The following is a 14,513-nucleotide window of genomic DNA, read 5'->3' on the forward strand; positions in this document are numbered from 1 at the left end:
TCCTCAGTTAAAAAGGTTTTTCTTCATGTTTCCCTGTGGAGGTAATATAAGTAAAAATCATAAAAGATATGTAAAGATATACCAAAAGCTTTATAATGCAAGACAAAAATTAATAAATACAATAGGTCGAGCGTTAGTGCTCTCAATTAACTTTTAGAAACACAGCCCAATTGAATTTTGCATCCGATTAAAAATTGAACATATCCTCATTAGCCTCACCAGAAAGCTTGAGTCGCTACATGTTTTCTCCATTGAGTTTTTTCATTGTCATTTTTAGATTTCCTTTAGATTCAGCAACGATTTTATTTTTCCTATTAAAGTACTGGTTTTTATAACACTCGGAAGCAGTCAGTATCGCTGATTCTTCTTATTCTCGAAAGACCTAGGTTCACGCGCGCGGGGGCGGTTGTGACCATTGCGAGTTTTCTAAAAAGCATGAGCAGTGACTGAAGCAGGCTCCGACTGAAGCTATTAGATCATCTAATTCTGACAACTTGCTTTGAGGATTTGTCTTAATATAAGGGAGGGGGGAGGGCTTCAGCGAAGGGTTATTGGTAGTCTTGCAACCCTATACGTTAATATTAGGGGGCCTTTGTTTTCTATGTGGGGTATAGTACTGTAAGGCCGATTTACACGATTCACATGCAAGAAGCTTGCGACAGGCCTACGATACGACTTTGTACGCGCACGACATTTACACTAACGGCATGCCAAAATCGCGCACGAGATTCCTCTCTCTCTTAATATCTTCCTTGTGCCAGCCATTGAACGGGACTTCTTCTAAATATTTGAAGCGGTAGGATCGATGATGATTTTTTCTGGTTTTGTTTCTTGTTCAGACACGATCTTATATAATGAAATAATCAATTGTTGTACTTTAAATGTCCAGAAAGTTACATGTTACAAATTCTCTGGAGTCTTAGAGAGGTATCCCTGCAATGGGAAAGTTCGATAAATGAACGCGACGGTACACCGTCATTACGAACAGGTACAACAGAAGTAAGAGATGTATACATATATCAACAAGCGTCTAGTTTAGTGTGATTGCTTCGATCCCCAAAGCGTCTTTGGCAGTTTCTTGGACTCCTCCATTTATAGACTTTTGATCCTCCACTGACTCTTGGAATTCCCCGACTCTGCTAACCCTTGATTGCCTTCTCATCCGATTTATCAGCAGAATTCTTGTCCGAGCTTGGCTCTTCAGACCTTTTTTCGTTTAAACTGGCTTCTAAGACCCGCATATTACGAACCATATTTGGAATTAAAAACGCCTTTTTCTAGCGGTCGTAGAAGAGGGTAGAAATGAAGACGCCTGATCAATTTCCCGGCTAACTCAGCATTGGTGGTTGCAATTTAGAACTATTGTTATTTTTGATCGCATCAAACACATTTCCAGCACACTCTCTTGAGGTAAGTTATTTCGAGAAGCAGGTACACCCTCTGTTGTAAACGCTTCTCCTTAATTTAATTTTGTCTTTTTTTTTATGCGCGATTGCTGATCTTGCCCAATGCGAGATGGAAACCTTCTTTTTAGGTTTATTAGGGTTGCAATCAGGAAATTTGAAACTTCTTGAAATTCTTATTGGAGTACCTTTACTCGTTTTTGAACTTCCTGAATATATTTCAACTCCTCACTTGCAAAGGTTTTTGGAGTATGGTCTTCTCTTTAAAGGACTTTTCTCTCGCTGTTTATGAATGATAACAACCCTGCTGCGAATTTCAAAGTGTTATTTACAGTGGCCAAGCAGGGCTCACACTTGACAATGTCATCGCTCTTCTTGCAACCATCCACGCTTGCAATGAATTTTGTGCTGTTTTGACCTACTCCCAGCTTCTCGTTTCTCAGAAGATTTTTTTCCCACAGAACTTTACTTTTGCCGCAAATAACAGATTCATATTTCTGCTCAACGACATTATTATAAAACTTCAAACTTCAACTCGTCGGTATGTGGGTTAGGAAGCAGATAATAACACCGGCTTTTTAGGAAAGGGAATAACGGGGGGGGGGGGGCTTAAAATCTTCCACCGTCGTTATGGGGGGATCAAAATTAAACACTATGTACTTTAAGGGGGGTCGCGTAAATGCTCCGTTGTCGCAAAAAAAAATCCTCCGCGTCCCTGTAATATCATGGGACAATGGAAACAGAAAGTGTTATAGAAAAACTGAATTACATGCGAGTCTCGCATATTAACCAGTGAGCAATTTGCGGTACTACGAACCCTCAAAAGTTCTGAGGACCCTAAATGTATAAAATGTCAAGCTGGCTGATACGAAAACAAAGGTAAGGTTTACTTTGCCCTCTTTAGAGGTAATGATACTAGCCCAAAACAGACGGATGAATGTCATGAGTTTTGCCCTTCTTGAACTTAGTTTCATACTTCTGTTACATACGAAAACGAAACAAAATCCATCTCTCATCATTGGAGATTGCTTGAGAAAGATCATCAACCACCCTCCCGAAAAAGTAGAAATGCGACGCCGCATGGCGTCAGAACGTTCTCTCCCAAGGCATTCAGGGTCCACGCGCAGACCCTTAACTCTGGAAATCATTTAGCTTGAAAGGCAGATGCCTTCCTTGCTTAGAATGGGCGTATGATACAGCTTTTTACAGCGTTTGGTCTACAATTTGCGTGCCGACAAGATAGCGGTTCTCTGTAAAGCGCCCGTCTTCTGTAATTTCTTTGGACATTTAATTACGGTGTTGCTGGCTCTATCGACAGTATCTGAACATGTTTTGTTCGAACCTCAATCGAGTGACTTAAACGAAACCAAGAAGACATCACTCATTGAGGATTATTTGAGTCTTTTTACACGACTTCAGGTGGGCTTGCCGTCAAATCTACATCGAAGGAGGTTCCATGGTTTAAAAATAAGCTATTATCCAAATGCTGACGCAACATTCCAGCTATGGAACATTGTATCTAGTGGAGATATTTTTTTTAAACCCTGGACCATTCACTTCGATGGATTAATGCTCTGTTTGCAAGAGAAATGTAGCCCAAAACCATCGTGCTATTGAATGTGACAAGTGTAAATCGTGGTGCCACATAAAGTGTGGAAAGGTGAGCTCAAAATCTTACAATGACATGTCCTACTTGTCTATTGAACACACAAAGAAATTTAAAAGTTGACGAACCTATGTTTGACCTTAATTACCAAGAGTCAGACACTGATGTATACAAGGAGTTAAGAACTACTCTGGGAAACAAGAATTTAAAGATCGGCCATATTAATGTAAATGGCCTCTTCAACAAGTTAAATGACATCCACTCTCTGCCTAAAGAAGTTAACTTTGATGTCCGAGGGTTTACTGAAACTCATTTAACGGACGAAATATCAAACAATACGCTCATATGGTACCAGGTTTTAGTCTGGCAAGGAGAGATAGACCATGTTCAAAAGGAGGAGGACTTGTAATATACTATCAAGAAAGTTTAAACGTGTGTGAAGATTCTAAATAGAATATTGACCAGGGCCTGGAAGCGGTTTGGTTTAATGTAAACAATACGTTCTCAATCGTCTTTACTTGGCTTTCTGCATTGTCCTCCCAATTCAACAACCTCTTTTGATGCTTTATATAGTTTGTTGAATAAGATCTGGGTTAAGAGGAAGAACGTTATATTGCATAGAGATTTCAACTCTAATACGCCTAGTGATAATGAACAAGAACTGTCCTGTCTGGTAAAAAGTTACAGAGGATACTTAGCAGCTTTAGGTATTCAAATGTTATCAAGCATCCAACAAGAGTTACTGCGAATTCCAAGTCATTGATTGATCTGATCATTGTTAGTCCTAACTTACATGCTAGCCATAATATAGCTGGCTCAATTGACCTGGGTAGTTCTGATCATCATCTTGTATATGCAGTATTTTCTGTAATAAGGAGTAAACCAAAACCTAAAATAATCTCCGTCAAGAATCAAAAGTCATTAGATGTTGATAAGTTGAAAGGGGATCTAGATAAAGCCCCATGGCATATTATCAATACTGTTGAGGACATAGAGGACAGTGGTTATTTGTGGGAAAATATGTTCAAAGATATACTAGGAAACCATATTAAATGTAGAAAAGCTAAGGTTAGGGACAAGTCACTCCCATGGATGGACACTGAAATTAGAAAGGCCATGAACCAACGTTACAAGTACTTGAAAGCTGCTCAAGCTAACAGAGGAGATATTGAGTTGTGGGATCGCTATAAATTGGAAAGGAACAGTGCTAAAAAGATGTTGAGGAGAGCTGAGGCTAATTACTGGATAAATTTAACGGAGAAGTCCAAATCATCCAGAGACTTTTGGAAAATAACATACCGTATCCTAAAGAAAGGTAGACATGAAGAAATAGGTCCAATACGACAATGAATCAAAAGCAAATTTTTTAAATATGTTTTTTGTATATGTTGCTAGTAATCTTATCAAAGACTTGGTAAGAGTCCAAGTCCCTTTAGATTCAAACTCCTTTATCAATAGGGTTACCCCTACTACAGATACCTTTTCTTTTAATTGGGATCTGGTCAAAGATGATATCCTTAAAACCCTTAATCATAATTAAGCTTTAGGCCCAGGTAAGATTTAATCTAAAGATCTGAAACTAGCCCAGGAACCCATCGCTCAAGGTTTGTTTGAGATTTTTAAGAGCAGGGATAGCTGTAAATTCCTTCAGTAATGGAAACAATCACAAGTTACAGCAGTCTTCAAAAAGGGAAGAAGTTAGATCCAAATAATTGTAGACCTATATCTTTGCTAAGTGTCCCTGGGAAATTGCTTGAGAGGGTGATATATAAATCTGTAGATGACCACACCCTATCTAATAATGTCTTAAATAACAGGCAATGGGGCTTAAGGAAAGGTTATTCAACTGAAAGTCTCCTTTTGCATCTTACCGAGAGTTGGAAAAGGGCTTTGGATAATGGTAACAAGGTTGGAGTTATTTTCCTTTACTTCAGCAGAGCTTTTGATTGTGTGGATCACACAATTCTTGCTGCAAAACTGAAGGCAGTTGGTGTTTCAGGTTATTTGTGAAATTGGATGAATGACCGCATCTCCAACCGAACACAAAGGGTCCAGGTTAATGGCATCAATTCAAAATTAAGAACTGTGAAAGTTGAGGTGCCCTAAGGGTCTTTATTAGACCCTACACTTTTTTCAACCTATGTTAATGACCAACTAGATTTTTTGAATAATGGGGAAATATACATTTATGCAGATGATACAACAATCTATACCATAGGAATTACTGTTGATGAGATAAGTCTGGTTTTACAAGAAGGAATGGACCAATTGCAAACCTGGTGCTTAAATAATAGATTAATTGTCCATGAAGGAAAATCTGAGTCAATGATCCTAAGCATAATCTCTTTCATTGGTCCCATCAGACCTTTGATGTGGGGTGAGAAAGTTATCCAATATAAATCTTCCTCTGTTTGTCTCGGAGTTTCCTTTGATGAAAAACTATCTTGGTCTCAACGTATTAAATCAGTCTGTTTATCATTTAATACTAAAATTAAAGTATTGAGACGTATAAGTTTTTTAAAGTCTATTTTAGAATCAATTTATTTTAAAACAGTCATTCCAAGCATTCTTTATGGGGTGGTTGTTTACGGCTCAAGCCCCAATTTTAAAGAATTGTAACTAATTCATATTAGAGCAGCTAGGTTAATACATAAGCTACCGAATGACATGAATGATGAGAATATTCTCAAAACAGTAAAGTGGATGTCACTCGATTATTTTTATAAATTCCGTCTTTTAACTATTACTCAAAAGGCATTTTATAACCTAGACTTAGAAGAAATAAATTCCCTAGTTGTTAAGAGTCCTAATAGTTATAACTTTAGAAAATCTTTAAACATCAATGTAAATAAGCCCAAAACTAAGTTAGGTCGTAGGACCTTCTCACATAGAGCTGCAACTGCATGGGTAATTTTGGCCCATCACATCTCTAAAACAAGCACATTCGCCAATCTTTTTAATTGTACTTTTCGAAACAGACATTGGTAGGGAACATTTTCGGAGAGTTTTAGAAAAATTGTATTATAACCTTTTTTCCCGAGGAATCGCCCTAATCGTAGATTACCTTAGAAACGAAGACAACACAAAGTCCTTTTAGGTCACTTGAACAACAACCATGGGCTTGGAAACTCTCTCGCCCATTGCATCGCATTCATTAATGAGAGGACTCTGGGAAATAAAAATTTACTAGTTCGAGTAATTATATTTCGCTGAGCTGCTTGATTGGAGCATTACTCACGTATCGCAGTCCAAAAATATCAATTGTACCTCGAGAATTCACGAAGAAACAGCTGCTAAAAATTTGAAAGCACACCCAAGAAGAACCATTTTGTAATGGATTCTTGATTCAGAGCTACTCACTCACTCAAAAATATACTTCTCATGAATACATGCTTCTGTTTTTAAAATTTAAATGTTTACTTTTGCGTGCTATTGTTTGCCGGAAATAAATTCGATTTTAAATAAATGTCACCCTCGAATAAACGCCGCTCTCGAATCACGAAAAATTTAATAAACGCCGAGGCATTTAATAGAACAAATGCGGCATTACCCAAATCAGCTATGGCGTCTTTGGTCAACGGTCGCCATGGTCATGGTGCTAAGCTGCTAACTGAATCGTTGGTGAAGGTAAAGGTGTTGTGGATATAAGTGGGAGTTCGAGAGGAGCATCTTAACTCGTCGATGCACACGCGAAAAACGCGATTTCCTTCATTCAAGAAGCAAAGTAAGGTGACATCACTCTAGGGATATCCGAGAATAAAAAACAGTGAACAACTTAGTACAGTTCACTCTCAAATACATCATTATTTTGCCTTTTACTAAACAGCAAAATAAATTCGAAAAAGTAATCAACAACGTGATTTTTCTCACCTTAAGGGCAAACATTATGTGACTTATCTCCATGTATCTTTTAAAGAAAATGTACTGGATGACTGGCAAATTTACATGAAGTAAAATATATTTTTATTTTGCCTGCAATTAAACTGATTGCAAAATAAAAAATCGAAGAATCAAAACGTGGTATGCTTAACGTCATGTATCCCAAGGAAAAAACAGAGAACAACAGTCCTCCAAACAAACACTTGATTTTCTTGATCAAGTTATGTGTTTGTACCAGTCTATGATTGCTATCTCTGAAGAGATGATAATGTTTAATTTGTAATTAAATAAGTAAACACATTACTATGTGTTATCCACATGTATTCACATACATCCTCTGAACCAAGTATAGAGATGCAGTTGTACTTACGTGATCGTGCGAGCCTCTTGACAATGCCGCTCCATCAAAGCACCTAAAACAAGATACCCTTCCTAACAAATTAAATAAATAAAATAAAGGACAGATACATGTTCACTCATCTGGCAAGAAGAAAGATCTCAATTTTGGCGAATCTTTAACTCTGTAGAGAATATACGCGGGTACATTCCAAGGATTGTAGGCGAAGTCGACTCTTCTCGTGATCGAATTTCGTTGATATGCCTCTCATCTTCCTTCGGTCGTCTCTTGCTTTCTTCGTTACGTCGTCAGAGATGTAAAGATTTGCCTCACGTAGCATTCTCATTTTCTACGACATTTTGCAGCGGGTACTACACTTGGCAATGAAATTTTCCAGTCGTAAGCATTGAACAACTGATCGACTGTGAAGGTATGAAGGCAGAGGAGGACTACGATTCTTGCTATCTCTTCCTAGTTTGCGTTGGTGTTTTCAAGCAAGTCGAACCAAAACGCTTAAGCAGTGCTTTCCTTTTTTTAAGGAAGAGTTGGCACGAGATACTAAGAATGACGGGAGGATTTCATTACCGCCAATCTTTATGTTGCTATGGAGCGGAAACAAAAGACTAATATCGGAAATTGAGCAAATCTGTTACTGTATGTTGCAATGATGAAGCGTCGGGTCGGAAGTCACGTAGAATGCAATTATTTTCGGTAGATTCAGATGGTACACAAGGATTAGACGATGATCTTATCTTTTCTTGCAGAAAAGTTTACCACGTTTTGTCATTGGGAATTAAATCAGGTGTTTGAAGTTTCCGGATATGGTTAAATTTATACATGGGTTTAAAAACTCTTTTAAACCTGGGTCATCAGAATGCACGCCATCGAGCCTTACAATATTTCTCGCACTCTGTCGTGTATTTCCCAATGAAAGACCCGAACCAAACTATCAGCAGCCTAATGATAAGTGAAGTGTTTAATAGTTGTCTGTGGTGATTAATGTATTTATCTGAATTTGATCTACATTTTTTTATTGTTTGGCTGAACTCTTTTAGTCCCCTCCGGTCATTTGCATATTAGAGTGTTTATTTGTCGTTTTTCTAAAAAGATACGAGTTATACAAGATAAGAGATAAATGAAATCTAATAAAACAAAATATGCATATATTCCTATAATTTTAAGAGTAATTTTGAATGAGTGATTGTAATTCTACGCCATTTTGAAAGTAAACTTTGGAATTCTAGATTTCTTCATCCAGAGTTGTAAAAAGTCGCGTGACCAATAATCGAATCTATTTTTACTTCCGCCAGTGGTTACGAAATCTGTACTACAGCCTCCACACAACGCATTTTTTTTAGTCTCGATCCTTCTCTCTATGTCTCAATCATCCGCCTAAGCGAGCGTGGAATTATCAGTCGGTGGTAAAAGCACTGAAGTAAATGCACCTTTTAAAATTTCTTGCAACGTTGAACCACAATTATCATGAACAAACATTTATCACTTCCAATGGTGAAGCAGTCGACCGTTACTGTCACCTCTTGTCACGCGCGTGGGTCGTGATCATTGCAAAAGAAAACCGCAAGTCAACCGATTCGGAATAAATACATTTACCGCCTTTAGACACAGGAACAGTATTTGAGGTCTTGATACAGTGCAGACTGTCGAGCACATCTCAAACTTTAATATTTCTCACAATGAGTGACCTAAATATGGAGGCGTTCTTGGACGAAAGACTGCACGATATTGACGAGTTCATTCAGTCTGAGCTTGGATTCGCTCCCTTAAGTGTCACAGAACCATTTAACGGAGAAGAAGTACATAGTCTGAGCTCCACGCTTGGTGCACCTGATGCTTTGCTCCTCGAACATTTGCAGGGTAAAGATAAGTTGATGAATTTCTGTCGTATATGCAGTGAGGGATGCTGATATGTTAGTACAAATGGTGAACGTACTCTAAGCGAGTTGTAAAATGTGTTATGTTTACCCTCGTTATTTACGTTGCTATGAGTCATTTTTTCCCCGAGTTTGAATGCTAACCCAAAGCACTAAATCCATAGGCGGAATTCCTTGTCCAGGTGTGAGTTTTTAAGATAAAGAACGAAGTCAATCGCTAATACTTCGCAGTTGTCATCGTGTATGAAAACGGTGACAATTGCCCTTTTGATCACTCTTCCACCCTTGGACCATGACAGATCTCAAAGTTATTTGAAAATTTTCATTCTGATTCATTTCTTGAAGACGAGCCAGCCAGCTTGACGGCCAATACAGGCCTGGGAAGCCAAGCTCTTGAAGTAGAGGTAGATATTCAGATAATGGATCTGAAAGATGTTTACGACAAAAAGACAAAGAAAACCAACGAGGGCCATTTAGAATATACCTTAATGGACTCAAAAGTGTCCGTGGCGATTCGAGCATCTGATGATATCACAGGTCTTAAGGCCTACACTCGAAGGTGTGCTGAGGCTGCGATCAAGACTCGCGATACTACAGGTGAGATGTGAATCCCAAAATACGTGAAACACTGTCCTGTAAATGAGAATGGATTGACACCGTAACTGTGAAGATAAAGTTTTGTTCTAGTCTGGATTAGGCAACCAGTACTGATGTCTTGAGCAATTGCTGAGTCTGTAGGTCCACTGGAGTTATAAAAGTACAAAACTATACAAGGAGATGCTACGTTCGACAGTTTAAGTTAATTTGGTTCATGTTTCGCCCGGCTCATTGACAAAATGTTTGAATCTGTAGGTCCAGTGGAGTTAGAAGTACACATTACACAAAGCGAGGCAAAGTGCCACCTTGCCACAGTTGATCTTGGGTCGGTGTACAAAACACACGAAGGTGATTCAGTCTATAGGCTGGAAAAGGCAGATGTAGTTCATCGAAACAAATGGGAACTGGTAATAGCCATGGAATTTAAGTCGGGCTTGAGGGGAGTTGTGAAGTCAAGGCCATTCAGAGTTACAACTAAGGCAAGCTTCAAAATGAAGAGGGATGGAGTTGGTTAGTAATTGTATAATTCATGATGCAAAGTATTGTTGCATTTTATGCCTTAGTACTACATTTGTTGGCGTCAAACACTTTGTCGACATCCAGCTGAGAGCTTTAGATCGTTACGATATTTTCAATATTTGATGTAATAGAAGAGTCTTTGTAAGGTCGTAATTGAGCTCTCTTGTGAGGTATGGTTTTGGACCAGCGACATCAGTTGGGAAGAAATTTTCTGATCGCCGGTAATGGCCAGCTTCTGGTGATGTTCATTATTGAATTTGTATAACGGTTTCTCTTATAGGTAACTGTTTACCTAACAGTGGTAACATGCAAAGGATTATTCGAAAGTTTAAGTGGTCTGACATCAAAGAAGTAACTGAGCTGTCTGGAAGAAGCATGCATCCACCTTATCGTGGAACGAGACAGGGTTAGTTGTCGAATACCTTGTATATATTTTAATCTCCTTTTTGATTAAAAGGATTATTAAAAAGTAGATGTCAATATAATTTTGTAGGCGATGTTTCGAAAAATAAGTGAAGAAAAAATCAGACAAAAGGTGACAAGTATCATAAATTTAAGAACTATGATTTGTTTCGTATCATTAAAAGCGAAACGATCTACTAACTTTTAAGAGGAATTGTTTTTCTTGACTTCTTCTAGCACACATTACAGTTCAATATGTACTCTTAAGAGGCTAAACATTGGCGCAAATGATGGCTTGGAGTCTAGCTAAATATAAATCACATGGTGTAGATAACGTCTGTCATAAATAGATAGGGCGAATCATCAATACTGCACTAAAAAATTCCTAGGATGGCTTTATTAAGTTTAAAAAATTAGTTATTTTGGATGTCAAGGTAAAAAAAAAAACCATATTTCGTAAGAAAAAGAAAGTTAAGCCTCAATCTATGGGAAGATGTCGATCAGAATTCATTTGTTACTAAATCTTGAACTTCCGGTCGTATCCGGTCAATTGCGAAACTTTAAAAGGTCACGTTTACCTTTTTCTAATTTTATAGTGTTTGAGAAGTCATCAAAGTTTATTTTTCAACTCCAATACATGTACAATAGTATTACCTTTCGTGTACGATATATAATCCATTTCAATACATTGGTCAAAGTGCACTAACTTGATAAGCCAACATATAGTTATCTTCAAACTCTCACTCATGCTATAACTAGTGTTTTACTTAAAAGTGTTTATGTCTCTAAGAAATTATCCATCTGCAGTTTCTTTAACTCACCTCTTTCATGGTTGCTACAAGTCAGGAAAAAGTCAGGGAATGTGAATTTTTGCAAGTTCAGGGAAAAATCAGGGAATTTCACTTCGAATCAGGGAAAGTTTGCATATTTAAAAGAAGGCAGGGAAATGTGAAGTTTTAAGAAAATAAGATGTTAATTCATCTTTTCATGATGAAAGAGGGTGGCACTTTCCTATTTTTGATGTCGATGATACTCATTGTTTAGTACAGTTGACCAATTCCTGACCAGCTTAGCCATTGATATCATTTGGTTTTATCAACGGAGTTGTTAATGTAAATTTGCCACATTATATTTGCAATACCCCCACAAACATGAAAAGTGCTGGATTCGTATTATCATTTTTTTTTATTAATTAAATTGAACCACAAGCTGATGTTGGGTCTCCAAAAAAAAAATTCCTCCAACAAAATTACCTTAAAGAGCCATCAGTCTAGGTACACTGTATGTGACTTGCTGAAAGCACAAAGTTATGGGTGGAGAGGATGTCAGTGAGTAGGGGTTGAATGCCATCAGTTATCAGGACTAATTTGCGAAATCGTTCATTCAGTTTGTTGGGGAAATGCTACTTTTGTCAGGGCAATGCTACTTTTGTCAGGGAAAAGACAAGGAGTTAAAAATCCTGTAACTGGGGCAGTCATGGCTTTTTAGAAGCCGATTAAATAGTAAAGAATTTTATGTATTTTCACTTAGAATATCTGGATCGCGACGCCTTGAATCGAGATTTTGTGCGATTTACTCTAGAGGAAGATGATGTTTTTACAGCACAGCACACGTTTGCTGAGAGTTTTATGTCTCAGGATTCTAACCATACATCCAGACGTATTACTGCAGCGAAGATCTTGCTCCGAACTAACACAGTCTTAGATACGCGTGCGGTAAGTTTAAACTGCCTCACCTTTGTTATGATTTTACTTGACATGGTATCCTAAATGTAAAATTATACCTTAAGAGTCAAAACCTATATGAAAACTGTAATTGCGGCCTTGTAGCAGGCGATATTTGAAGCATAATCTGCAAACCCTGCAGTTCAGGTCGCTGAAAATGTGACTGAGTAGAAATGTATAGAAGTAATATGGTGGTATTCATAGTGGTATACATCAAGGATACTATTATCTCTAAGTTTGGCTCCTACATGCAGGTATCTTTAAAAGTATAGGTTAGAGCTCTTACTTTTCTATGAAAGTTTTTTTTTCTATTGATCATATAGGCATGAATAATCTCTAAATTTCTTAGCCTATTACCAAAATTGTTTGGATTAAAAATCTAGAATATAAAAGTAGGGCATTATTTTTGATTTTAGTATTGTTTCCATGTTCTCCACACTTCGCTTCAATACTGTGTTATCAACTGTGAAACTGAAGAATATGGAGATTTTTGTCCTTTTTTTGATATGAAACATTCCAGAAAGACATATCTTGACATGCTGATTGCAATTCGGTGATGCAGAATGGGGGTTACAGAACTGGTTTTTGAGTTACAGAACTGTCGTGTCGCTAGGAAAGCTTTTATTGTAATTATCACAACCTTTTTAGAAATAATTAAGCATCTTTTTTAACAATATCAAAGAAAAAAATGAAAAAACTGTGGAAGCCACGTTTCAACAAGGAACTAAACTATTTTGAAGTACCTTTACAGTTTTATGTCAATTGATAGCAATTCCAGCCATGCGATCCGAAAAAATACCTCAATCCTCAATATGTTTCGACATATATCCACTAAATGGCTAAGTTCATTTCATCTCAGGTCAGCGCGTATTATAGTCATAATCCAAAGATTGACTACGTTGTAGAGGAGCTTGACACTCTTGGTTTGTTGAAATTGGTGAGAAAGCAACCAACACTTGTCCAACCACATGGAAAAGGAAGAAGACTCAAAAGTTCTGAAGGCGAATTCTGGTGGGCTTGCGGATATTGCTTCTTCGAACGTCGCAAGAAGTCGACCATAAAAGCTCACATTATGCAGAGGGTTTGCCAAAAGCCATTAGCAATCAAATCGCCATATAAAAGGAAAATGAGACGACAGCTCAGTCACGGAGACTTAGAGGAACATGATTTAGATGGATATTCGTGGAAAGCCTCGCTATCCGTTTAACGACCAATTTCCGATAATATTTTTGACAACAATTCTGGTGTTTGAAATTTTTGATTATATATTTTATACTGCCTTGTTTGTTAATATTGTATAATAGAACTTCTTTGGATCAGAACGATGGTGTAAAAGTGATTTAGTTGTTATTGCTGGCGAATGACACCACCACTTTGTTGCCAATATGTGGTGTACGCATCTGACCATAAATTGTACAGTTTGTTTATAATACCCTTTTTTGTGGCAGTATCTTTAACGCCTGTTATTAACTCCAAATCGATTATATGGCAGAAGTCCTTTTTATTTAAACTAGGCAACGTAAATTGAGATTTGTAGTAGATATGTGGTCTACAACTCTGACCATAAACTGTACATTTTGTCTATACCTGTTTCATAACGGCATTTTGAACGCTTATTGTGACTTAAAATTGTAACATATAAGAAATCCTTTCCATGCAAGCTTGGAAACGTAATTTGAGAATTTTAGCAAATTTTAGGTCTGCACCTTTGACCATAAATTGTACAGTTTGTTTATACCTGTTTATGGCAGTATATTTACGACTTGTATTAAGTTCAAAATTGTAACATAGCAGAAATCTTTTCCGTGTGAGCTAAGAAACGTGATTTGAGATTTAAATTATTAAAAAATTAAGTGCATCAAATCATGCTGTTGACGGTATTATTTGCTGCTTTAATAGACCTTTTCAGTGCGATTATTATATCTAATATTTTTTGACTAATTACGAAGCACTGTCTCAACATTAATATACTCGAATTGACCGTTGTTGGATTTGTCGGATTGTTGTTTAAGAGACATTCTAGTATTGAACTGTTTCCCAAGGAGATCCAGCGAGAAGAGAAACCAATTTAGTGGTGAACTGAAGGGGAAAATTAACCACAGTGTAAGGGAACGTAACTTGGCATAAGAAAACCCAAAAGAGGTCATATCCAAA

The 14,513-nt window shown here is 37.4% G+C and overlaps 1 protein-coding gene across 1 annotated transcript; it reads left to right on the forward strand.

Moving 5' to 3' along the window:
- Positions 1–8,870: 8,870 nt before the first annotated feature.
- On the forward strand, positions 8,871–14,222 carry LOC131778113 (uncharacterized). The gene is made up of 6 exons (XM_059094499.2): positions 8,871–9,100; positions 9,463–9,714; positions 9,970–10,224; positions 10,514–10,639; positions 12,166–12,350; positions 13,219–14,222. The coding sequence occupies exons 1-6, from the start codon at positions 8,920–8,922 to the stop codon at positions 13,564–13,566; spliced, it is 1,347 nt and encodes a 448-aa protein (XP_058950482.2). The 5' UTR covers positions 8,871–8,919; the 3' UTR covers positions 13,567–14,222.
- The last annotated feature ends 291 nt before the right edge of the window (positions 14,223–14,513 follow it).

The sequence above is a fragment of the Pocillopora verrucosa genome, chromosome 4 (genome assembly GCF_036669915.1).
Source record: "Pocillopora verrucosa isolate sample1 chromosome 4, ASM3666991v2, whole genome shotgun sequence".
In the NCBI taxonomy this organism is placed as follows: Eukaryota; Metazoa; Cnidaria; class Anthozoa; order Scleractinia; family Pocilloporidae; genus Pocillopora; species Pocillopora verrucosa.